The sequence below is a fragment of the Lissotriton vulgaris genome, chromosome 6 (assembly GCF_964263255.1).
Source record: "Lissotriton vulgaris chromosome 6, aLisVul1.2, whole genome shotgun sequence".
In the NCBI taxonomy this organism is placed as follows: domain Eukaryota; kingdom Metazoa; phylum Chordata; class Amphibia; order Caudata; family Salamandridae; genus Lissotriton; species Lissotriton vulgaris.
Window position 1 is genome coordinate 1509666218 of NC_141694.1, and position 26512 is coordinate 1509692729.

The window sequence follows — 26512 nt, forward strand, 5'->3', positions numbered from 1 at the left end:
TCATCTTGTGCGGAGTGCGTCCTTAATGCAGGGCACCAGCATGGAGATTATATTACATGTGAGCGCATATATGCATGAGCAGATATGCCTCATAGTCATCTAGTCCAATTGCTGGATAGTACAAGTGAACAGGGGAGCCATCTTGAGTACATGTACTGAGCAATGTTGTTACAAGTTCCCCAGCTACATGATGGCTTCACTGAAACCTATGGTGTTTGGTATCAAACACCTTTTCTTAGCAAATCCATACTGATGCCAGTAGTGGACTTATTGAAACATGCACCCAGAGGGCATCTTAGAGGTGCACCCTGAAAACCTACCAGCCTCTAGGCTGATTGTTGTAGACCATCCTGCCACCAAAGACAGGTTTCTTAATTCCTGCAGGTGACAGCCCATGCTCAGAAACAATGCCTGCTTTGGCCGGAGGTGTTGCCACCTCCTCCAAGTAGGAGGGCTAGTAATCAGCATATCAAGACAGGAGGCTTCAAATTTCTCTGCCACCTTTGATATGTGAACCCGGCTTCCCTCAGAAGGCACCCCCCCGTAAAAGGCCCGGACAGGCAGAAAGATTAACTAGTCAGGAGGCATGTTCACTTTCAGGCTAGTTACACCCCTTTGGTGGGCTACTTACACCCCCTATATGACCACTTCCTGTGGGGAGTGGGCATAACCCTAACCCAGTGTATCTAATTTCATGAAACACCAAGATGGTGGAATTCTATTTTTCATGTTCACTCCTGGGTGTGTGTGTGTGTGTGTGACTGCTCCTGGGTGTGTGTGTGACTGCTCCAGAGTGTGTGTGTGTGTGTATGTGACTGCTCCAGAGTGTGTGTGTGTGTGTGTGTATGTGACTGCTCCAGAGTGTGTGTGTGTTTGTGTATGTGACTGCTCCAGAGTGTGTGTGTGTGTGTATGTGACTGCTCCAGAGTGTGTGTGTGTGTATGTGACTGCTCCAGAGTGTGTGTGTGTGTATGTGACTGCTCCAGTGTGTGTGTGTGTGTGACTGCTCCAGTGTGTGTGTGTGTGTGTGTGTGACTGCTCCAGTGGGTGTGTGTGTGTGGGGGGCTCTGGGTATGTGTGTGTGGCTCTGGGTGTGGCTGGCTCTGCGTGTGTGTGGCTGGCTCTGGGTGTGTGTGTGTGTGGCTCTGGGTGTGTGTGTGTGTGTGTGGTAGTAATTGCTGTATGCTGAGCTCGTCCGTAGGATACAATAGTTCTCACATTTGCGAGAGATTAAGCTATTGGCAATGTAAATGACAATGCCATTTATTTATCTGTTTTCAAAACCAACACATAAATAAAAATTTTGTCATTTACAATGCCAATAGCTCTAACTTCTCCAAAGGCGAAACCGTTGCATTGTAAATGCTTGTTTCACTATGCCAAAGCATTGCAGCGTAAAGGTGCATTTAAGTGAAGATTTTACTTACCTGTAAAAATCAATATCTCGAAAAGTACTTACTTGATCCCGAAGTTCTTGGTGTAGAAACCTATGTAAAAAATGTGTGTTCTTTTTCTAAATTGGATTACAACAAATGCTTAGTACTAGCCTGATTAGCCTAAACTTCTCACCCACAATCCCACAAAAAAACAGCATTTGGGTTTGTTACTTGTGCCTCTGTAAACAATAAGGGTTGCCTGAACACTCTGCATGGTGTGCCTCGTTTTAGATATTTAGAGAGCCAGCTTCCTACAAAGATATTATGAGAATCGTATTATTTCATGTAGGATATCTCTAGGAAACTCATGGCTGATGGCAATTCGCTTATATTGTTTGTATGGTTGATGTTGGATTGCTCTAGAAGTGCTGTATTGTTGTATTGTGTACGTTGCTCATAATACACCTTACCTGTGGACTCCTGCCTGACCCCTGCTGTGTGGTACCGTTTCAAACAAGTAAGTTATACTATAACTAGCAATAACAGTTATTATTTTATTATAGTTTTTCCTACCACAATGCAACACTCTGCGGCTTTAGCTGGTATAGCAAGTTTGATCGTGGCCATAAGATGGACAAATGCAAATCCACCTTAATTTAAGCAGTGGATGGACGAAATAAGTAAGATTATAAAACAGGAATTATCTCTAGCTAAAAAAGCAGAACAGCAGTAAGAAATTGTATATTTCGCTATTGCTTCAAAATATTCTTGAAAGATAAAGATGCATGCACTTGGGACCAAGATACCTTTACTGAAGATTACATACGGAAGAAACAAGTGTGTAAATATCTGCAAACTCCAAAGTCCTGCAGGTTTCACTTGGCAAATTTGATTAGCTAACTCACTGGAGGGAATTTAAGAAAACTCATGAGGTCTCTTCCCACGACTGTGACAAAGATTGAAATGTTTTCACTATCGGTCACAATAAAGATATCAAGGATAGTAACATGAGGAGCACTATGGAGCTATTCAGTGACTAAACTTAGCAGTCTTAAGGTATGTTATTAACCTCATTACAGTGTAAACTGAAGGACACACAGATAAGATGCATCTCCACTTCAAAGATTTTTAATTTTAAGTATCCAAATAAATGGTGGCATTACGGGTATAAGAGAAGAGACCAACTCTACATGCGAAAAGATAGAAACAAACTACTTATGTACTTAAAGAATTTCGAAAGATGCACAGTTAGGGCCTCATTTACAAGGAATTAATGCAGCGCAGTGCCGCAAGCCATTTGGCTGCATAGCGCTGTGTTAATTCCGTAGCACAGTCCTGCGTCATATCTACAACAATATCCCTGTTCTCTACCCTGTGCTGGCGCACAATTTGCTGCCATGCGCCGACGCAGGCACCCTTGCAGCGTAGTGCAAGGGTACCTGCATTGAGGGCAATGATTGTTCATGTGCAGGAAGGTGTCCCTTCGGATGTATGTCGTTACTACGCATGCTTTTACAACGCATGCCTTTACCACGCAAGTCGTTACAATGACTTGCGTTGGGGGGCGCTGGATAGTGAATAGTTTAATTTACTATTCCAACTCCAGTCCCCGTGGATAGTAGGGAAGGTTTTGGATAGTAAATTAAACCATTCCCTATCCTACAGCGCCCCCCAGCGCAAGTCGTTGTAACAACTTGCGTTGTAAAAGTTGCATGGTAAAGGTAGTGCGTGGTAAAAGTTGCGTTGTAAACGCTGTTCCCCAAGTTGAAAAACATTATTTCTTTTTAAATGAATGTCTATGTGCAAGAAAGGACACCTTCCTGCACAAGCACTCACAAGAGGCGATTTTCTCTTTCTATGTGTGCTGTAGAATGCAGCATGCATAGCATGAGGAACAAAACGAGGAGAAATTAAACATTTCTCCTCGTTGTGCCTCCCTACTCCTCCTTGGGGAGGCCTAGTATTCGGACACATTTTCAGGTTTACGATTTCTCGTAAATCTGGAATGTGGCAGAAGCGATGGGTGTTGCGTGGGAACACCCAAAGCAACACCCATGATATGCTCCTTTCATGCTAAGTGTTGCATGTAAAAGGGCTATATTTACAAGGACACTAAAAGCCATGCAGGGTGGCTTTACGTGTCCTTGTAAATATGGGGCAGCAGGTTGCGCCTCCGGTGCATAGCAAAGAGTGAAGCACCGGTGGTGCAAGAGTCTTGTAAATAAGCCCCTAAGTAAATAGGGGCTTATTTACAAGACCCCTGCGTCGCCGGTGGTCGCATTTAAAAAGGGAAAAAGTGACGCACTGGCGGCGCAAGGGGCTTGTGAATAAGCCCATAAAGTTCAATTAGTAGGCCTGAAATCTAGAGGTTGATGCTAACAGTCAGCAGCATATGCAATGCTCCAACAACATCTAGGTTTTTTAAGCTTTTATGAAAGCACTTAAAAAATTGGGTCAGGGATAGATACCTAAGCTTCTAGAAGAGCTTAAATAATAGCGTAAGGAAGGTGAAAGAGAAGCTCTAGAAAAAACAATTGTGGTCCAAAAAGGTATGGTAGAGAATGAGGAAGGAAAACTATATGTCCCTCATAAACAGTTTCACAGAGTTCCCATTTTGGTCGGGAGCCAGAGTTATATGGTATTACCACAAACTCTTTGTTTTGCAAGGGCATATTTGTCAAAACGGGGAATTCAGTAATAACCTGTGGAACTCCACGAGGAAACACCGGTTTCCACCGTAATCTCCCATTCCGTGGCAAACATGCATACTACTGCAATAATTCCATTCCTTATGGTATTGGTAACTCTGGGTTTAGATTTAGTATTCCTTCATTACTTTGAAAGAGATATGAACTATGCAGTGAAGGGCTTATAACTGCATTTAACCTAACATATAAATATCAAATAGCTCCTAAATACAGCAAATATTTCAAAATACAAAAAACTACTTCCATGCTAAATCTTTTACAGCACGCTCCACGATCTGTAGAGACCCCAGCATTCTGAGAAAAGTAATTGCTGTGTAATTATTGAAGTGTCTCAAAAGCTTTTTCCTCACTGGCCATTTGAACTTTATTACAGACAAATGCACAGTAATTAAATTAAAATAGCTGTTCAGAAGACCTATATCCAGGGCCACTGGAATTTTGCAACAGGGGAGGACCTAATAATGCAGAAGGATTCACTAAATGATGTGGCATAATGCAGCATATTATTTTGTCATCTTATTCATTATTTTGTCATGTTTACACATGTTGACCGTGACCTGAGCAAAGGTTTTATCTAATTAGTAACATTTTAAGACCCAAGTACAACAATAAGAAACTGATAGGTGACCAGTCAACCTTTGAAAATGGCCTTCCACTATGCAACAACACTTGTTGCTGTGTTTTTAGTAACTTTTCATTAGTTTGAGCTAGAAGGATTTCTTTTTTATTTAAATCTACAATTTATGTAGCCAAATATAGATCATAGTTGATGTAGCAAACGCAGCCAATCTTGAACTATTCTGAAAACGTTGCAACTGTAGAATTGCATATTAACATAAACTGAAAAGATGGAACGATTTGTGACGTGGAGAATCTCCCATAATCTACTGGGAAGAAACTGAGTATAGGAAAATTTCACATTATAGCACCTGTGGCATATCAACTAGATAAAAGTGCAATTTTTGCAGCAAAGAACCAGGGGGCATATTACCAAGCAATAGCGATAATTATCGCCATTGCTTGGTTAGAGACAAATATTTACCGCAGAGCTGCGGCGATTTTTATCGCAGATGAACCTTGGTATTACCAAGGTTTATCGCAAATGCGATAAAAATCGGCCGCAATGCATGAATATCGCTGAAAAGTCAGCGATATTCATGCATTATCGAGCTAATGCTCTTAGCCATGTTATCCACCTCCCATTGGATAACATGGCTAAGAACTGCTCAGGGCAGGTGTTAGCTTTTGGAGATATTCGCGCTTAGCGCGAATATCTCTAAAAGTTGGTAATAGGAGATAGCGATGTTAGCGACTGTTTCCAGTCGCTAACATCTTGGCACGCCCACTTTGCATGTCATTAGTGATAAATATCACTGACATGCAAAGTGGGGCCCAAGATGGTCGCTATCTCCTACTAGCTGCCGCTAACTGGTGTTAGCGACAACTAGGTAATAGGGAGATAATTTTATCTCCGCTTTCTTGGCTTTTAAAGCCAAAAAAGTGGAGATAAACCCCCTTGATAATATGCCCCAAATGTCCACTCCTATTGGTGAAATAATAGTCTAAAACATCGCATGGAAAAAACACAAGGTAGAGACCAAAGTTCACATATGAGACGGCTTCTCATCATTGATATTGGTGAAGGAAGAAATATGGGTTAACTCAATGGAATATATCCTCCCTGTCACGCAGAAACCTATGATTGAACTATGGCTTGCCGCCTGTGACCGTGTGAACAGGAAAACAGTGCATAAGAGGGACCTCAGCAGCAGTAGGTAGAACTTCCTTCAAAGTGAAAAAAACAGTATACCAAATGAACAAAAAAATGGAGTGGTCTGATGTGGCATACCAGAGGTGGAAAGGTGAAGGAAGCTGCAGCTATGCTTTATAGAGAGTGGCAAGAGTGTGGCAGGGGAAGTTATCACACAAATGGAGAGGGAGGCAGCAGGTGGGCAAAGAACAGCTGATGGAGCCTGTAGGAAGGCTGTGAAAAAGGCAAGCACAATTGGGGTGTGTAGAGCCCTCTGTGAAAAAGTGGACTGAGCTTTATAAAGGAGAGAAATGGAATCTAGAAGATGCCGGGCCCTATTTAGAGTTTGGTGGACTGGAACGCCTGTTGAAAAAGTGGTGGATATCACTTTCACCACATTTAAAGTGCCATTGGCATCAATACACTGTTAATACAGCAGAAGTTTGTGGATGCCCCTCATCAGCCCAATTCTAAATAAGGCTGTTAAATTTGTAGAGCAGTATTAAAATTGGGGGAACTGTAACAGACAATACCACCAGCTGAAAGCCTGAGACCCTGTTTGTAAAGTATGACCCAGTGATTTGTAATTCTATGCCTTTGCAAATAAAGTTTACGTTGTGATGTTTTTTTAACAAAAGTTGTGTCACAAGAAATTTCAGAATTGGCATTTACTTTACATTGACAATTTGAAATAAATATTCCTGCATTTTAAAACTCTCAATTACAGATGAGTGTTATTGGCAGTTGTCAAACAGTTGTATTGTTGCTTTTGGAAAATTGTCAACATTTGTAATACTTACTGTGGGTAAGAGAGTTACCACTCAGATCTAGTTCTGTGAGGTTAACCATTTTGTTCAGGGCGATGCCATCTGTTGCCTTTACTGCAAATGCTGAGTCCGAAATACCACCTTTAGAGGTAAACCACAACAAAGAATCAGACAAGTCTAGGAATCTTAGGGATGGAAAACATGAGAAAGCAAGTGGACGAATTGTGGGCAGGGGATTTCCGGCCAGTGATAGCCACTCGAGATGTGGCATGTTGTGGCACGCTGGGACAGATGTCAGCAGATTATAGCTCAAGTCTAGCCGTCGCAGGGTATTAAATACAGCCCCCGTCCAGTTAAGGTGCTCTATGGCGTTGTGACCAAGCACAAGAACCTGCAGCTCAGGGAGGTCTAAAATCTTCTGGACATCTATCCCACGTAGGCTGTTGTGGCTGAGATCCAAACTTGTGAGTGTCCTGGGAAGGTCAGGAGGAAATTCCAAAAGATATTTATTGACCATGGCTAGCTTGGTCAAGGTCCCGTTACTCATTTCAGAACCGGTGGACTCATTTTTGCTCACGATAGTATTGTTCAATTTGAGAAGAGTGAAGATTCGGTCATGTTCATCTTTACCAAGCAAGTATTCAACATTAGCTGAGGCTGTCACCGCTTTCCATGCTATCAGCATCCCGGGGAGGAGGATAAAAAACATGTTCTCTTCTATTGGAAGCAGAACTCTGGAAGAGGCAGAACAATATAATTAAAATTTAGTAGAGACCGTCGCTCAAAAAAGAGTAGTACATTTGTGCAAGTAGAACCACGTTTATTACATTTAAGATGAATGCCAATGTTGGCCATGAAGGGAGTGCTTCCTAATTGTTCTGACATGCAAAGTTAACGGAGAATGAATTTGGAAATGCTGCTTTTAATTGTTGAAAGTAAACAGCAATAGAGAACTCATGTCTTTCAATATAATTCTTCTGGAGATGGATGAGGTTTTATTAATCAATTTAAAATCATAGGTGACGTTGACTTATGGGTTGTACAAAAGCGCAATGCATACAAGGAATTAGCCCCTGTATGTGTCCCTTTACAGAAATGGGACGTGCTGGCTCTTTCATTTTGAAAGTCAGTGACAGTGCAGAATCCTCATGGTACAAGTGTGTATATTGGGGAAGGAACATTACACACAAAAGGTGAAGCCTCGAGTGGGTCATGATGACTTTTCCCCCTCAACATTGACGATAAGTAGCATGTTCATCTCTGTGCATGTAGGAAGTATATATAGACAATGCTACCATAACATATTTAGTTATAAACCGGCATATTTAACCAGAACCGTACTCCTTGGAATCTTACTCTGTAAGTGAATTTTAATCTCATTAAAGACATGAATTTCATGAAGAAGGTTAATCTAGATTGTATCATGGTGGCAACATTTAAGCTGCATTTGTAGTAATAGGTGCCCCTTCCTGCACGAAAACAATCTCCCCACAACGCAGACACCCTTGCACCATGTTGCAAGAGTGCCTGCACCGGCCCATGGCAGCAGTTTGTGCACCAGCGCAGGGGGAAGCACAGAGATGCAACTTATTGTTGCAAATATGTTGCATCCCTGTGTTTCAAAACTAACGCAGTGCAGCAATATGACTTGTGGCACCACGCTGTGTAAGTTTTTTCCAAATCTGCCCCAATGTTTTTTTGGTGGTGGGCAGTGTCGTACAAGGCAACATTCTAGTTGCTTACAGTGAAATCAAAATAGCAGACAGCTCACCTGAAAACACTATAAAATAAAACATGGGCTCGCAGAATAGACACCCCTGTTGTTTGCAAAATGTGTTTACTGATTTCTTTTCGCACACAATTACAAGGACAAGAGTGAAAGATACCAAGTGAAATCCACTTAAGGATTCCAATACTAGAAAAAAATGGTTAATCTCATTAAAATAAAGTGTAAACAAAACAACTATGTTGCATGGTAGATCTGGGTCTGTACTACAAAGCCCATTGTCAATACTCCAGAACAGATATCAGGAAAACACAGCAATAATATTATAAAGCAAACAGTCATTCATAAAGTAGCATAGAGGCATAACGCTACCTTACTGCATTCTAGAACACCTGGAGTCAGAGGAGCCCCATAAGAGTGTTTCCAAATACACAGATGCCTGTTTTGACGCTAATGCACAGGAGAGACACTCCTGCTGTTTAGTGGTGTCTTTGAAGTGTTAAGGAACAGAAGCTTTACGTGGGTTGCTTATTTTATGGGGCATATTCTCAAGGAGTTACCAGCGAGTTATCAGCACTTTATCGCAGCCAAAATCGCGATAAAAGTATCACCCCATTCACAAGTTGGTGTTAGCAGCACATATCACCAGTTTACCTGTGATAGCAGCCTCCAAAAACATCGCCACAGATGACCCCCAACAACTATCACTAATGAGAAGCAAAGTAGGCGTTCCCGTGCAAAAAGCCGCAACAACACCACTCCGCAACATTCTCAATTGCTAGCCAGATCGGCGATCCGACGTGCGATAAGGCGCGTTAGCAGCAGGAAATTAACACCTGCTCTGACCTGGTGTAAAGTCTGACCACAACCTGCACCACAAAAGGGAGCCCGGCCCACAGCCACACCAGAAGAATAACAGATGCCATGGAGCCACTGATCATGCAGCTGGGATCCTCAACAGGGCCACAATATCCACCGCCACAACACCCAGGGCCCTCCTCCACAGGCGCCCACCCCCCGGTCAAAGACATGCCACATCAACTACACGGAATCATGTAGCAAATAATCCGCCTGATGTCGCACAAACACATTTGGTGACATGCATGTGTCGTCACAAAAATGAGCATCACACATTCACCTTCGAATTAATAAATGTAAATGTATTCAAATAAACACAGAACAGAAATGAAGACACATGGCGGCAGACCTCAGGAGAATCTGTAAATCTCAGCCCGCAAGACAAAAATCATGATGAGAAGGTGTGTTTTCACACCGCAAAGGACAGAGAGAGCGCAAAGGAGAGAGAGAGGAGAGAGAAAGACGGACAAAAAAGGGGAGAGAGAGATAGACACCCCTGCGCACCCAAGCAGCTGCCCCTCAGCCTCTCCCGCCACCCAGCGGTGCATGCCCGCCTCTGCGCACCCAGGCAGCTGCCCCCAGCCCCTCCCTCCACCCAGCGGTGCATGCCCGCCCCTGCGCCCCCAGGCAGCTGCCCCTAGCCCCTCCCGCTGTCCATTGGTGCATGCCCACCCCTGCGTACCCAGGCAGCTGCCCCCCAGCACCTCCTGCCAATCAGCGCTGCATGCCCCCCGCTGCAGACCCAGGCCTCACTGCTCACCTTCTGCCACTGGCGTGTCGCAATGAGGGCCCACCACGTGCCAGTGCAAGCCCCAAGTCCGTGGCCCGCAAACATGGTCCCCTCCACATCATGCAGTCCCGCTCCACAGGTCACCAGGTCTCACATTTGATTCTGGGTCTTGATTTCGCCATGGCAGAGGACATACCAGTGCACCCGGCATCATCCCAGGCTGCACACCCTCTCAGCCCTTGAGGTGCCACTAACTCTGTGATCCGGGAGGCGACGCCACGTGGCAGTAGGCCTGCGCTGCCTGCTGGCCCTGGCCTACACTTTGGTCCAGCAGGGCACACAAATCCTGAGCAGTCTGGAACGCAAGGACGGGGCATCATTGCAGGCTGCAAACCCACTCAGCACTTAAGGTGCCCCTATCTCAGTGCACTGAAAGTCACCGTCCCGTGGCAGTGTGCTTGTGCCGGCCGCAGTGTATCCGGTGCCACCAAGTCTGTGCCCCAAAATTCATGGGCCCTGTATGATTGGGTATTGTGGTACGGACACCATCATGTCACCTCTGGGCCGGGGGAGAGTGGTGTTGCAGGGCCCTAGGCCCTTATGCCTACATGAACACCACCCAGATAGAGGAAAAGGCGTCTAGCACTTGTACCCGACCCTCTTTCTTGCCAGGGTCACATGTCCTGTGACACGTGTGCTGGATGGGTGTGGTCTGGGTGTGCACCAGCTGTGAGGGAGGGACTGTGGCATGCTGACAACTTGACGTGTGATCAGCAGATCACCACAGAGAAGACCTGGGACGTGTATGGGACGTGTAACATTGTCGTCGTCCCCCCTGTGAGCGTGGTTCTGTACTGGTCTGAACAAGGAAGTAACAAATGCGTTTCTCCCTGTTGTTGTGTCTGCGCCACCCGGACCGCATTCGGCAATGTGTTACACTGTAACCCAAGTTCTACGACATGAGCCAGATTGATGTAAGAGGAATTCACTGAGCCTACACTCATCCATACTTCCACACTTGAAAGACCATAGACATGACACATCTGTGTGATTAGGAATGTTTAATGCACATTCAGTGGAGTGTTGCATCTGGAGCAGTACAGGGCCATGCAAACCACACATTACGATGTTGGCCCATGGGGGCGAGCCAGCGTCCTTCAGGGAATGACAAGTCCAAAGGAAGAGGAAGAGTACAGTCTGCAGTCTGATTGCTGTGTCATTGGCGATCAAACAGATTATGGCAGTCCATGTCGAGGTTCAAGATGAGTGTCGCAGAGTGCATCGGGAAGTAGTGGAAGGTGATGATGCAGAGGGCAGGACCAAGCAGAGACCCGCCAGGTGGCAGAGAAGAATGCTACTGCATCCTTCGTACCACAATGGCAGGTTTATCCCCATCTTCGTCCTCTGCAGTTTCAAGCCTCACGTGAGGGTGGTGGTGTTCTGTCTCCTGCACTGTGTGGCACTGATACTTCGGGGGCGGAGATGTGGATGTAGTGGTAGCAGCAGCATGCATCAGCGACAGGTCTTGTGGCAGCAATGCCATGAGGATGTTGTTGAGGTTATTGTTATTGTTATGTTGGTTTTATATCGCGCCAATCACCTACAGGTCTCTAGGCGCTTGGAAATCGATGGAATTCAACAATAACTACATACAACTCAGAGAGATAGTGCAGCAGCCAACCTACACTGTACCCAAAACCCTTCCAAACAGCAATGTCTTTAGAGATTTCCTAAATCGCAGGAGATTCACCTCTCTGCGTTGCCCCTCAGGTAGCTTATTCTAGAGCTGATGGACCAACACAGAGAAGGCTCTACCTCCCTTGGTTACCAGTTTGAACCGAGGGCAGATCAGCAGCGGAGAGTCAGAAGATCTGAGTGTTCTTTTTGGACTATACACTTTCAGACGATCTCTGACGTAAACAGGTGCATGGCCATAAATTGCCTTATGGGCCGTGCATAGACTCTTGAACTCTACACTCTCTTTTATAGGGAGCCAATGTAAGCTCTGTAACAGGGGAGAGGCCTTGGTCCTTCTGGGGAGTCTAAAAATCAGTCGCGCTGCGTCATTCATCACGACCTGCAACCTATTGGTTAGAGTTTTTGGGAGACCTAAATAAAGGGCATTCCCATAATCTATTCTTGAGATAATGGTTGCCGCTACTACTGTTCGCAACATGGATGGAGAAAGAACAGGGGCTAGCTTACGTAACTGCCTGATGATATTCGTGCAGCTTCCAACAACAGAGGAGATTTGGCTGCACATTGACAAGTCACAGTCCAGCTTAATCCCCAGGCTCTTTACATTTGCACTCGGCTTTGGGGTTGACCCTAACTCCTGTGGCCAGTAGAGGTTGCTCCAAGGTGAGGTGGTAGATGGAATTACCAGTACCTCGGTCTTATCCGGATTGATCTTTAACAAGTTTCCAGTAATCCACCCGACCGAATACCTCAAGATGTTCTGCGCTTGGGACTGCGCTGCCTCTGTGTTATCGATACTCAGCACGAGCTGAGTATCATCGGCGTAATTAAAAACTCTACAGCCCATACTGGCCAGAGATGCAATCAGAGGTTGAAGGTAAAGATTAAACAGTAGTGGGGACAATGCGGAGCCCTGAGGCACCCCACACTCTAGAGTCCCCATATCTGAAATCAAATCCCCCAGTTGTATCCTCTGTGTCCTTCCCAAAAGAAAGGATTTCAGCCAGTTGAAGGCCACACCCTTGACCCCGAAGTCATCCAGTCTTTCCAGGAGCAGGGCATGGCTGACAGTATCGAACGCCGCTGACAGATCTAAAAGGATCAGGGTGCTCGGTTTCTTAATGTCAGCCATGCCTCTTAATTCATCCAGCACCGATAGCATCACCAACTCGGTGCTGTGATGTGCTCGAAACCCTGCCTGTCGCTCGTGGAGTAAACATGAGATTCCACGTGAAGAGATAGAAACTTCAGGACATGCTGTTCTAAGATCTTAGAGAGAAAGAGCAACTGGGAGATTGGTCTATAGTTCTTCAAGACCGCAGGATACGCACCAGGTTTCTTCAACAGGGGCCTAACTCGCGCTTCCTTAAATTCAGCAGGTAGATACCCGGTTTCTAATGATCTATTGAGGAGAGAAATAATATGTTCCTCCAAAATGGGGCGTGCCACGCGAAATACACTAGGGGGGCACGGGTCAGCTGGGGAGCCGGATTTAGTTCTACCCATCAATTGCTCCAAAGGAACCCAGCTACCACTCGCTGGTGTGCAGCCATGACAGCCACTCTTTCCGCATTCGTCCACTCCATGGTCTCCATTAACCTCTGCATGTTTCTCAACTCCCATGTGACATCGCTAGAGCCACTCTGACTGGACAGTTTGTCTATGCTCTGAGTCAGGGCTCCTGCAATGTCAGCCATGGTCCATTGGAGAGCATGGAGTGGACTGTGGGTGTCCATTAGGGACAGTGAGTGGTCGCTGATGGGACTCAGACACCCACGTATGGCATCTAGTTTGACTGCCATGCGGTCGAAGCCCATCCGCACCTGTTCAGTCAGATTTTCCTGGCACCCCAACACACGGCATTGGAAGGCCATGTGTTCTTCGTGGAGATCCTGGGAGGCAGCCGTGGTGGTGGGTAATGCTTGCTGTGTGGTCTGTACAGGGGGTGGGGTCTCCTCATAGCAGCTGGGCTGCCCTGTTCCTGGAGGTGGGCTACGGAGGCTGTCCACGAGCTGTTTGAGGGCATCAGAGTCGAAGCTTTGGGGCTCCTCTTCGTCATCAGAGAAGAGAGGTTCGGGCTGCTCTGCAGGAGGTGTTGATTCTCCCTCTGCAATGTGGAGGGGAGATGCAGTTTAACAATCTGTCCACATGTATGTTGTCGCATTGTACATGTTTTCATACAGACTACATGACTGTGTACATTGTGGCTGCTTGTGAGGAGTTGCCTATTTGATGGGGACAGTAGACATTTCGACAAGATGACGTGTGTGTATTTGTATTTGTACATTTTCAACTCACATTTGACTGCACAATGCCAAATGTGATTGGTCAGTTTGTACACCCAGTCGGCACCAGTTGTGTAATGTGTGCAGTTGTGGATGTGTTGCGGTTTGTACCACATTGTTGTCAGGGTTGATGTTCCATTGTGCCCATCTCCCCCCGTCCCCCCAGTCCCTGGTCGTTACTCACCCTGGTGCTGTTGTGTCCGGTCATGTTGAGCAGTGTCCGGTCCCCCTACTCCTGCCACCGTCTCCCCACTGATGACTGTGGACACCATTTCCTCCATATTGTCCAGCTTCTCCTGTGGCGCAGGAATCCTGCCTCCAGTCTGCATTGCTGCCTTCCGGTTGTTGACGAGTTTCAGCTTGGGTTTGCGCTTGACATCTTTTCAGCGCCTCTTGACCTCTTCCATTGTCGTCTTCAGCACTCCGACTGCATTCACCTTGTCCACAATGGACTGCCATAGCCCATTTCTGGTTGCCAATGACACAGTGGAGGTGACAAATAGTTTTTGATGGTGTTCTACTACTCCGTTATCAGGATCCTGTTTCCCTGCGGACTAAAGCGCTTCTTCCTACTCTTCTTCTCCTTGGCCTTCCCTGACCCCGAGGTCCCAGGCTGGTTCTCCGGGGCGCTTGTGGGGTTCTGGTTCTCCTCTGTACTTGCTCCAGCAACATCCATTGTGCTTCGCTGTTGTTTGGCATTTGTTTGTCTGTTTTTTCCACTTTTATGGTGATTTTTCACGTGACGCGTGTGAATTGCAGGCCTGTCGCTGGTTTCCGCTGATTTTTAATCGCAATTGGCCTCATCGCAGCTTTTCTTGAGTTCGTGTGTCCCATTTTTTCGGCATGGTGTTAATTTTAACGCGGTCATTTTACACAATATCTGGTGACTATCGCATGGTACCACTGTGTTGTGAATACTTAGTTAAAATGGCGTCATTTTCCCGCGATAGACCACGATGTTGAGTGTTAGATTAAGTCACTTTTGCGATGGTAATCACACATTCTTGAGAATATGCCCCTACGTCAGCTAACAACCTGACAATGACAGATTCCAAAAGGAGTGGTCCCTTTTAGCAAACAGGAGGCAAAAAACATGCCTACGTCATTTTAAAGATGCCTTTGTGATTTGATTTCTGGCAATGGTTATAAAACATGTAAAATGATCTTCAAGGACCATTCCCCAACATCAGTACCTCATGTTTTGTGAAACAGACTTATTTGTAGGTGGAGGCAAAGCACCAAGACACAATAGTATGAATTCAAACCAACTGAAATTATATTTAAAATACTTTTAGTAATGGACCCGATTGTCAAATGTAAATTAGGTTGTATAGGTAATTTTACAATAAAAATTCCATAAAGCCATCCCCGGTTGGCCTAGATGTATTTACAAGTACAGATTTGTCAGCATCTCTTGCACATGGCTAAGGAACTCTGGCTCACATCAATGGGAATCAGCCATCGACCAGGTCCCCCTCGGTTCTTAGCCTCGACCTGCAATTGGAACTTCTTGCTATGAACTTTTGCCTCTGCCCTTCTTGTCTTTAAGCACTCCTCTGATGTCTCCTGCACTTTTGCACCTGCACTTTGACAACTAAAAAGACTTTTAATAGCCGCAGGCGCAAATCAGGTTTTATCACTGATATTTATGGTTTAATTTTTTCTTTACCATTGCTATTGTACAGGATCTCATTTCCGTGAGAAATTACTTTATTCCAATGCATTCAAAACACAGCATTTCTAAAGTATTTAATGTTTAATTGTCGGTGATATTATTGCAATGGTTTTAAGTAATTGTGCAAATAATCAAATAAATAAATAGGAAATAACAGTTGAATTCTAAGACATAGTTTGCCTTTGAAGTTTGGGAGCATCTGTAAATATGGACATTTGTGGCTAACGCAGTATTACATCACACCAGGGATGTATTAGTTTGCCCTTCCGGGATGGAATGGACAGTGGACAATGGATCACCCCAGACTTTGTGGGTGAGCAGACGAGACTTTAAAAATATTTTCCCTGCAGAAAAAAAAAGAAAAAGTGCACAGGCGGCTACAATTTCCCCTCAGAGGATTTATACTCAAAGGATAACCCTATATAGAGAGAGCAAGAACCCTTCGGAAGTGTGACGTGACATTCCCAAAAGTGAGCCTAGTAGCCTGCTCGAGAACATGATCTACAAGGACCATGCCCCAACATCAGTACCTTATGTTTTGTGAAACAGACTTATTTGTAGTTGGAGGCAAAGTACCAAGACACAATAGTATGAAGTCAAACCAACTGAAATATGTATATTTAAAATACTTTTAGTAATGGACCCGATTGCCAAATGTAAATTTGCTCGAGGCTGTGAACCGTAACAACTACTAAATCTGCACTTGCATGCAGACAAAAATCTATAGTTTCAGGATTACTACTTTTTCATCAAGTGGGCCACATATACAGGATTATGTTTATAAAAAAAACTAGTCTACTCATATCACTCCAGTAGGTTGGTGAAATATTTTTGTTTGTAAACAAGAAAAGAGCATAAACAAAAAGCAATATGAGGAACACAAGGGTATATGATTACTGTGATTATGTAACAGTTTTAAAGTTACTTATTTTCTCTGCTGGCTCGAATGCATTTGATATTAAGAATGTAATAAGCAGTCATTGTTTTTTTTTTACATTTAGGAATGATGCTCAGGAAAATTATGTGATTTGTGTGCAGCCAATAAGACTTAAGCTACCAAAATGTAACATGATGTAGCTGCAATAAGAATGTAAATAAGGGATCTTCAAACCTTTGGATGCCGAGACCCCCCTGTCAAAGTTTTTAGGCGTACAAACCCACTCCTGACATACGTTTCTGGAACGTGGTACTCCTCATCATTGACAACCATAAATGCCTCCAATTCCCACAGCAAATAATTTTCATGGTGGGGAAATATTAGTAAACAGCGTTTAGAAAACAAAAGGTTTGTGGGTGACTATGGTTCAGAGACAGAGGCTTATTACACAGTTCAAGCAAAAAAAAGTCCCCATAAAGAAGTGTCCAAAAATGCACAATGCTGTGTTATTTTTCCCAAATAAAACATAATTTGACCAAAATTATTTGGATGATAACACCTTTCTGAACTAATGTGATGATTGTGCCAGTTTTTCTCCAGATAGTTGGTCAATCTGTGGATGTATTCTTGCTTCTGCCATCCTCAGGTTGTGCTCCACTCCAAGTCTTGAACAGTAGTTCGTTATTAATACTACTAATGCTGAGAACCCAATCTTATAAAAATTTGATGAGCTAAAAGGCAGAAGAGTCTTGACTGCAATTTTTGACAAATCTGAATGTTCTTCAGACATTTTCAGCCAAAGTTCCTCAAATGAGATTTTGTTGGATTGCATCTGGAGAACGTCTTCCTGAAGGTGCACTGGAAGATGAGTGCCTGCATCCACTAGAAAAGGTTGAAAGACCCAGTCATTGACATGATCCATGTCCTTAAGAAAGTACTTTTCTAAACTGTCCCTGAGAGAAGTCAAGAGATTTATTATGACCTCAGCAGTACTATCAGGTTCATATCCTGTGTCCTCAAGAGCTTCTGCTAAACATGGGAATGACCGAAGGCCACCTTGAATTAGTATTCTCGACAACTCCAGCTTCTTCTTGAAGGCAATTTTTTACTTTCAGCTCCATGCAAAGACAAATTCAAGGAATTCAATTTATCAAAGATGTCTGCAAGGTATGCTAAAAGCAGAAGCCAACGGGGATTACACAGCTGTTCTGTTTTGTAGGGGTCCAAATCAAGAAGAAATTTTCATACTTAATTTCTCAATTCAAAAATGTGATTCAGAGCCTTCACCCTGGATAACCATTGGACATCTGTATGGAAAAGCAAACTATACTGTACAGCTCCCATTTCTGCACATAAAATTGTAAACAGACAAGCTCTAGTAGAGTAAGCCTTCATGAAATTAACAATTTTCACAGCAGAATTCAACACATCCCCAAGCTGTCTATCCATGTTTCGGACTGCAAGGGTGTCCCAGTGTATCATACAGTGGGTCCATTGAATATGAGGAGCCACTTTCAACACTTTGGCTTTTAAGCCTGCCATAGCCCCACACATGGAAGTAGCACAAAATGTATAGATCCCAACACAGCTGTCTCATTTTAATCCATTGGAGCACAGGAAGTCAAGGAGAATATCAAACAGGGCAGATGCAGTTCCCTGTCTCTTGGTTGGTTTACAGAATACAAAAATCGTACTACAGTTCTGTGGCAGTATCGGACATAAGCAATTAAGTGAGCTTCTTTAGAGAAGTCAGTCAGTCGCTTCATCCAACTGCAAAGCTAACAAATTCAATTCAAACATTCTATGCGTAGTCTGTGGATATTCTCTGACATATCAGAGATGCGGCGGCAAACTGTTGTATCTGAGAGGGGTACCATTTTAAACTTCTCTGCCGCTTTTTCACCAAGCATTGTCTTGGCAACGTCAAGAATTGCTGGAAGAATCTTTTTTTCCCATCTCTAAAAGGCTTTTTGTTTTTGACAATGTGGTATGACACTTGGTAAGATGCTTTCAAGGCAGTTGATGGCTTGGAGACCACATTTTTCACAGTGTCTTTTTGGTGGATGATTTCTTCCAGCGGTCTGGCAAAAATCTGGCACAGTATTCTTTTCTATCAGTGACCCGTGTTTATTTTACAAGTGACGCTTTCATTTGTTTGATTTCAGAATTTTATTAGCCAAGGTCATACCACACACTTTGGCTTAATTTCGCCATTTATGACACTGTTCAAGTAGGAGGCATCATACATCCTACTTTTTGCAGCTGTTTTCTCGCCACCTGTTTTAGACTTTCATTTGAGTGCCCTGTCATCTACTGACAACAGAAAACGATCCATGTCAAATGAGTGTTTGACTTAGGATACAAAATTCCAAAGTTCAATATTAATGAATACCACAGGCTTGCTGCTGCATGGGGTTTGGCTGTCTTTTTTAAACTCTTTGCAGTTCTCAAAATGTCTTAAGAAATATTCTTATCTAGGATGCATAAAACACAATAACACATTACATTTCCATCCACATGCATAAAACAGAATTTGCAGCTGGTCTTGGCTTCCTTACCTGAGTAGACCATGCGAGTCATTACCAAAGTTTCCCTTCTCTAGAGTGAACATGCATTGATAGCAATTGGTAACATGGGTGGATGACATGCTTAGAATCCACCTCCTAATGAGATCAGAAATCTTTGCATGACCAACTTAGCATTCCATTGTTCTTAGGTCAGTAAATTGAGTAATTTGAAACTGAGTAAGAGTAACCCCGGTTATTTGCAAAACTTAGAAAAAGTAAAACTGCAGTATAAAGTACTACAAAAATATCAATAAGATATTTTACATTTACTTGTAAATACTACAAAGCACTGCACTAACACAAATCAAAAACAAACCAAAATCGGCAATATGTCAATAAAAAACAAAATACAATGGCCTGTAACTCTCCTGATTAATGTACCTGCTGGACAGAGATGGAGTTTTGTCTAGTCACTGTTTTGATTCATGATATAGTCGCACAGATGGTTAAAGTGCCTACTGTGAAACATGTGTACATCATGCAGATCACATAATTGTATTTTATATAAATAGCTCAATGTGTTACTGCTTTTGTTGCAGAGATTATTCTGTTACTAAGTTAAAATCCTAATGTAGCACAGTGAGGAATGAACTGGCAACAAACAGCTGCATGCAAGACATAGGTTAGAAACATATGTTTTTCCCCTGTCTTTCATTATCCTGAGGTTGCTAAAAAGTGTTCCTTTGGGGTGGAAATACACTCTTATTAGTAAAGCCAACCCCAAGTACAATGTTACATTTCAGATCTTGAGTTTTTAATTCTCCTGATGAAGCACTCCTAAAATATACTGTCTACCAGAAAGGATGACATGTGACTGCTACACCTTATAGTCCTCATTGTCTTGTGCAACATTTCCTATATGTTGGTTTATACATTCATGATTCATTGTCTTTGCATATGTGTGGGGTGTGAAGTGCTTTAACACCCTACATTGGTATGAGTAGTGCTATAAAAGATATGAAATACACGCAAGGGAAGGGCTATGGAGAAATGAGGGGCACTGTTGAGAGTGTTGTAGTGAGGAACTCCCTGGAGAAGGACGCCAATGGGGGTGCCAACAAATATTGTTGCACTGGGCATGACCAGAGCTAAAGCCCACCCTTCTTGTAAACACCCACCCGCCTACCATGCAACTCTGGCATTTCAACTCACTAGGGTTGCAATCTGACTGGTTTGCTACCTTCCTGATATGTATTTTTAAGTCAAGGCCAATAAACACATTGGGCAAAGGAGTGAAATCCAGTATTTTTCTCGCTTGAGACATTTCTAAAACATCAAACACATAAGGAAATAAAGTTAAAAGTATTTGTGAGCTAGCCAAACCATTTCAGATTGATAACTGGAGGAAACAGAGGGATGACTGCCATGTTGCAAAATGGTCCTGGCACTTGTACAGGATTTCTTTTTACCCACCGGCTCTTGGCTGCTGCTAAAAGCAAAAGTAAACAAGTGCCTGTATTTTTTTCCAAGAAAAGTGGCAACCCGGCAACCCACAAGTGATTGACACTAAGAATGACAATTTTTCATGAATAAAACCAAGCAATTAAAACTTTGGAAATAGATAAATAGCAGAATTTGAGTCAAGAGTAATCTTCAAGCATATCTACTGAATATATGTTTTTCTCAGAAAATGAATAGCAGTTTCTTTTTGACAGTCACATTATTAGCATGTCTACCTGTACTCACTGTTGGAATTCTTGGTGGACATTGCTAGGTATAGAAAGCTGATTTTTAAAATTAGCAAAATCTTTAGGGAGGAAGAAAGTATTGTGGGAAACATATTCAGCAAAATTCAGATAGATAGGAATGTGTGTCTGTGTGTGTGTGTGTGTGCGTGCATGGATGTGTGTATGTCTGCGAGGTGAAAAGTCAGGGCATGCTGGATGTGGCGGGAGGCAGGGGGCGGGGTTTGAAGGGGCAGCTTATTTTTAGGTCTCGCCTACGCAGTGCGAATGCACTGCATAGGAGAACTTTAGTCGTCGTGCAGCTCTTTTTCAAAACACATACTCGTGTTTGTGGCGGCATACAGCTAGCCGTAGTGCGCAGCAGCGTGCCACAAACACGAGTATGCAGTGGCGGTTCTTTTATATGGGCGGAGGGGCTACGCCCTCGTCCTTTTTCTGCCCCCTAGTTGTGCTTCTTATTCTACAATTAGCTACGAGTGAAAAATAATTTCTGCGAGTAAACTTCTGACTGTCTGGTAAGCAGACATGCACTTCAGGCAGCAGTTCTCAAGTCCGGTTTATGGCAGGCACAAATCATGCTCTCTGAGCATGCTCCAGCAATCCGAGATTTGCCGGGCTGATGAGCTCAGAGCCCTGAGGCTCGTGACGTCACCAGCTCGGCAAAGCCATTGTATTACTTGCTGAAGGACCTCCCCCACCAATAGAGTTATCCCTGGGCGCTGTCTGCTTCAGCTCTGCAGAGTTCAGGGCTAGACGTCAATCACTCTTCAGCAAGCCTCACTGTTAACCCCACCCTACCATGCCCTGTGACCAATCAAACAAGGGCGGGTTAAAGTGAAAATAAAGAAGCTGCGTCATGATTCCTCGCACCTCCGGTAAGGGAAAATTAAAAAGAATATATTTCCAGAATAAAGTGTTCAAAATGCATGTGCCTGTTTCCGCTTTCAGCAAGCCATGAGATCGATTAGCAGTGTTTAACTGTGTTTGTGCCCTCCTGTCAGGCATTAGTTTGTGGCTGGAATCCCGAAGTACATGATAGCACCGTTCAACCTTAAGGGGCTGTAACCTGTAGCTGGCATTTCTGTATGGCGACTCTTTCGGTAACTGCTGAACTCTGGCTCCGAGCATTAATTAACCACAGACCGCTAGGGCCTGCTGCGAACTCGGAGGGTACTTTGCTGCCCCACAGCCCTTGCGCCGAGTCCTACCTTTGCTTCATGCAGCTAGTCTCCCTGAACTCTGGAAAGTCGTCTGAGGGCTTGCAGTCTTTGGACATTCGTCCCACTTGTAATTGCCCTCACTTCTGGAGTAACTGATACCACCCCAGCTCCCCTAACCCCCCCTTATTGGTAACTGCGAGGGTGGGGGAAATCCAGCGTAGTGAGGGCCTGAAGCATGGCTCCATTTGACAAGTTCTCTTTGAGGTATTTGAAATGTGACATTGATTCACAACTGTGCAAAGAAACAATTAGTCAAAATATTGTTTACTTGAAACGTGAGGGGCCATTAGGGCCAGAATAAAAAGAAGGATCGCTCGCACAGCAAGGCATTAGAGTTAGGTATTAATCATGCATTGAGGGGCTCAACCTTGGACATATGGAGTGGCATATGTTATCCACTTTTCGCATTCTCCTCTCTCTGGGAAGCTATTGTGAATGAAGCTGGCCTCATAAATAGCACTGGTGGTTGTGGAGCCGGGGAGGTAGGGGAGAAATGAATTAATTAGATTTTCACAAGTGGAAATGAATCTTATACAGGTAAGTTAATCAAAACTGTGCATTAAAACACCAATCGAAATAAAATATGTATTACGCATTTCTACAAAGTGTGTCATACGCAGATTACCAAAAACGCTGAAATCCAAATCAGTCCTGGCAAAAATACTGAATTCGACCACATACTGGAGACTGCTGCGAATACAGGGTGGCACAGCGGCTTTCGTGATGGGGTCACTGTGAACTCCAGTTTTTGTGCGGTCAGCTTTGCCCAAAAAGCCTTTTACAGTTGAAAGTTTGAATTGAGGTGAAATTTAGGTTTTGTAGCCCTTCTTTGCCGTTATCAATTTCAGATGAATTAATACCACATCACTACTACTGTATGGCGTGGTAGAATGTAGTTTATTTGTGCTAGCCCCGCTCTTGCACACTTATGTCACTCCAAGCCCCTGTTCTGTTCCCATGCTTCCCTGTCTCCAAATGTTCTGCTTTCTTTCTCTATTGGCCCATCTACACTAACTACAGCTTTGAAATGCTGAACATTGGTCTTTGAACACATCCACATTCGCAGGATGGTACTGCCCCGTACTTCTTCACAGAGAAAAACAGAGGGCATGCGTGATCACATTATTACTACCAATAGGAATTAATCGTCCAATGCACCTTACTTGTGTTTGCATTCAGGGAATGAATGTCTCCGGTAATGAAATGTTTAAGGCTTCGTGTTGGAGTTTGGCGCCTCTACCATTCCCTTAAAATCAGACTGCAGAATACATAGGATGCTATTCTGCTTTTTCATGTAAATTACTTGTCCTTACAAATATTGAAATCGTGCAGCACAACTGAAGTGTTTTCTTCTCCAGCATTTCCCTTTTGTGCCACATATGTTTATTTTCATCACAATCTGTTAAGGTGAATAGGGTGAAATCTGAGCATTTAATTTCTGTCTGCAGATGACCAATGTGTTTTGCGTTTCTTAATAAGCATTCCTGAGATCTGCCCCACAAAGGTAGCTTTTCAGCCTCCTGCTCTTTCAAAGCAAATGATCAAGGTAGTAGTTCAATACTTTCTGCATTTCTGAAGGTTTGAGGGGGTCTTTGGCAGCAAATGGGTCCTCTTCATACCATTTCTATGATAAAGCAGCCATGCAAGTAACTGCAACAGGAACATATGCTAGGCATATCCTCTGTTTTACTTTGTAATTTGTGTCCGAAGTGAATTAAGGGCTCAGAGTGTTTCATTATCTGCAGGAATTGTATTTGTGAAAGTCAAGGAATACCAGCTCAGTGTAGTACAAACCACCACTTGTGAAAGAATAGCACACAGTGGCACAGATGAACAGAACATGTGGTAGGCCGGCGTCTGATATGCGTTCGATTAAACTGACAGTTTTGCCAGTCACTATCTTTGTTAGAGCAGATTCACAATTGCCTTATTAACCTTCCTGCTTTCTCAAATTTGCTTGAAAATGCACCATTTGTACACTCTTTTTTCAAAATGTTCCCCCGTAGGTGCAGTACCACAATTATTTTACGCCCTCCTTCTTTCAAATGTCACCAGCCGCCACTGCGAGTATGTGCTTTGAAAAAGAGCTGAATGAGCGTGCATGCACACATGCGTGATCGCTTTTACTTTCGCGGCCAATGCTTGTTTGTTTAGCCTCAGCTTGCGCTTTTACTTTCATGGCCAGTGCTTGTTTGTTTAACCTCCGCTTGCGCTATTACTTTAGCGGCCAATGCTTGTTTGTTTAGCCTCAGTTTGCGCTTTTACTTTTGCGGCCAATGCTTGTTTGTTTAGCCTCAGCTTGCTCTTCGCCCCTACACCACCTCCCACCCATTGATGTCTTTCAGGGTTGTTTCGCGGCTGCTGGGCAGCGCTTGTTTACCATAGCGTCAGATGTGCTGAACACAAAGGGGCATATTTATGTTAACTGGCGCATCCCCAGGGATGCGCCAGCTAATGTGCGCCACAGTGCACCACAGCTCCGCCACCCATGGTGCGCCACATTTATAATGCGACGCACCATGGTGCAAAAACGGCACAGATGCGTGACGCATCTGTGCCGTAAATGTGGCGCATTGCTGGAGTTGCGTCGCAAGCGCGACGCAGCTCCAGCAAGGCTCGGGGGTACACCATCTGCACAATGCTGCGTCAAGACCTACGCCTGCTTCAAGCAGGCGCAGGGTTTTGACGCAGCATTGCCCTGAAAGTGACTGAGTGAAATCTCATAGATTTCACTCAGCCACTTTCAGGAGGCGTTCCTGTGCAGGAACGCCTCCTTATGGCGCAGTGCTTTACAACGTGACGCATCTCCTAGATGCGTCACGTTGTAAATAGGGCGCATTGTTTGCGCCACAGTTGCGTCAAATAAAGTGACGCAATTGCGGCTTAAAGAGGCGCAATGGCCTCATAAATCAGCCCCAAAGTACACAGGATGGCATTTTAGAATTCATAAGTATCTCAAGGAGCAGCTAATGTCTGTTCTTGCTCCGGGGCGGATTCTACTTTCTGCGTTTCAATGGGCTGTCCCTCCTTCGCAGTTCAAGGTGTAAACAGTACGAAAAAGAGGCTGTGCTGGCAGTCTGACGAGCGTCGATTCACAGCTTCTGTCTGGTTAGCACAGTGGAGCGGCTTGGACTGGGCAATGCCGTCAGAAGAAGCAAACAGGCATTCTGCGTGATCAGCTCACCAGTACCACACAACCCCCCCTTTCATACCAACATCACAGGCATTCACACACAGGAAGGGGGGATTCTTCGGTGGGTAGAACGATTTGCACATTTTATGCTTTCTGCGTACTTCGTTTTGTTAAGTATTAACAGTTACATTGGCAGTGGTGGTGTGGCCTGAAGACAATGGCGGAGAACAGTGTGGCATGGAGTAGGGATCCATGCTTTCCTGTTTTGACATTAACCATCTGTCTGCCCAATCACAGTTTGAGGGCAAAAACACCGGGCAAATGACTGTTTAACCACTGCTGTGAAGGAGACAGGCTAGAATTGCAACGGGGTATTTAAATCCAGACAACCATCTGCTCGGATCCCTATTTTCTGCCTCTAAATTGTCTACAATTGGTGCGCGGAGCAGAGCATAAATAGCACGGTAGCTGCTAAAAAGTAAAACATTTGTTTCCCATAATTCTAACTCTGTAATGGTCCCTTGTTCTTCCTCCGTTGGGTCAGCTCCCTGGTTTTTCTTTGGACTTGGCCCTCGTAACTTTTGGACTGGAACTCGTGCGCGCCCTGCCATTTTGGGACCCTCTCCTGTTGTCGCTCTTGCCCTGAATGCATCTTGCCATGTTGAGATGGTTTCCATCGATGCCCTCGACCTGGGTCCGCCATTTTGTGGATTCTTGTCCCTTCCTTTGGTCCCTTGAATTCTATCCTGCTGACCTTCAGACATTTCACTTACGCTGGACTGCCTTATCTCTTTCTCCCCCTCAGGTCCCCCTCTCTCCTCTCACCAATCACAGCCTCCAACTCTTCTCCCCCACATACCGCTCTCTACCCCTTTTTATTTTAATTTAATTTTTTATTTTTTATTTCTCTTTTCACTCTGTAAATATGTGATATATACTTGTCCAAACCGAATCACTGGTAAAATGGAATCCTGAGCAAATCTACTATTTGTATATATATATATGCATATAGAGATAACTCTAACCACTAGTATATGTAGTAGACCTTTATACTCACCACCATTCCTATGTGGTTCTTAGAGTTTATCCATTTGTATTTCTTCCTTGAGTGACTTTACAACTTGTACATTTGCAATTTTTTTCTATTTGTGTCTCTTCCCTGTGTGACTTTACAACTTGTACATTTGTAATTTCTTTTCCTGTTTGTTTCTTTTATGTAACTCATGTAACCATAATTCCTTATGTATCGCAACGGGTTCTTTTGTAAAGCGCTCTGACACCTTCGGGTTATGTTCGCGCTATAGAAAATCGCATAAAATAAAAAAACAATAATAAAGTATAAAAATAACAAACAAAGCAGAAGAACAGTAGATGGAAGGTTATAAGCTTGCGTTCAATTGTCAACAGTAATTAATGAAACTTATTAGGGCTGCTACTAGGGATAAAGATGACCTCTA

At 44.0% G+C, this 26512-nt stretch overlaps 1 protein-coding gene across 2 annotated transcripts in view; it reads right to left on the bottom strand.

Moving 5' to 3' along the window:
• The window catches only part of LRRN4 (leucine rich repeat neuronal 4), a 268764-nt gene that overhangs the window by 146799 nt on the left and 95453 nt on the right, over positions 1-26512 (bottom strand). For both annotated transcript variants that reach the window (XM_086927687.1, XM_086927688.1), the window contains exon 2: positions 6635-7335. In XM_086927687.1, the coding sequence (XP_086783813.1) occupies positions 6635-7310 (676 nt within the window). In that variant the 5' untranslated portion in view covers positions 7311-7335. The remainder of the gene's footprint in view (positions 1-6634; positions 7336-26512) is intronic.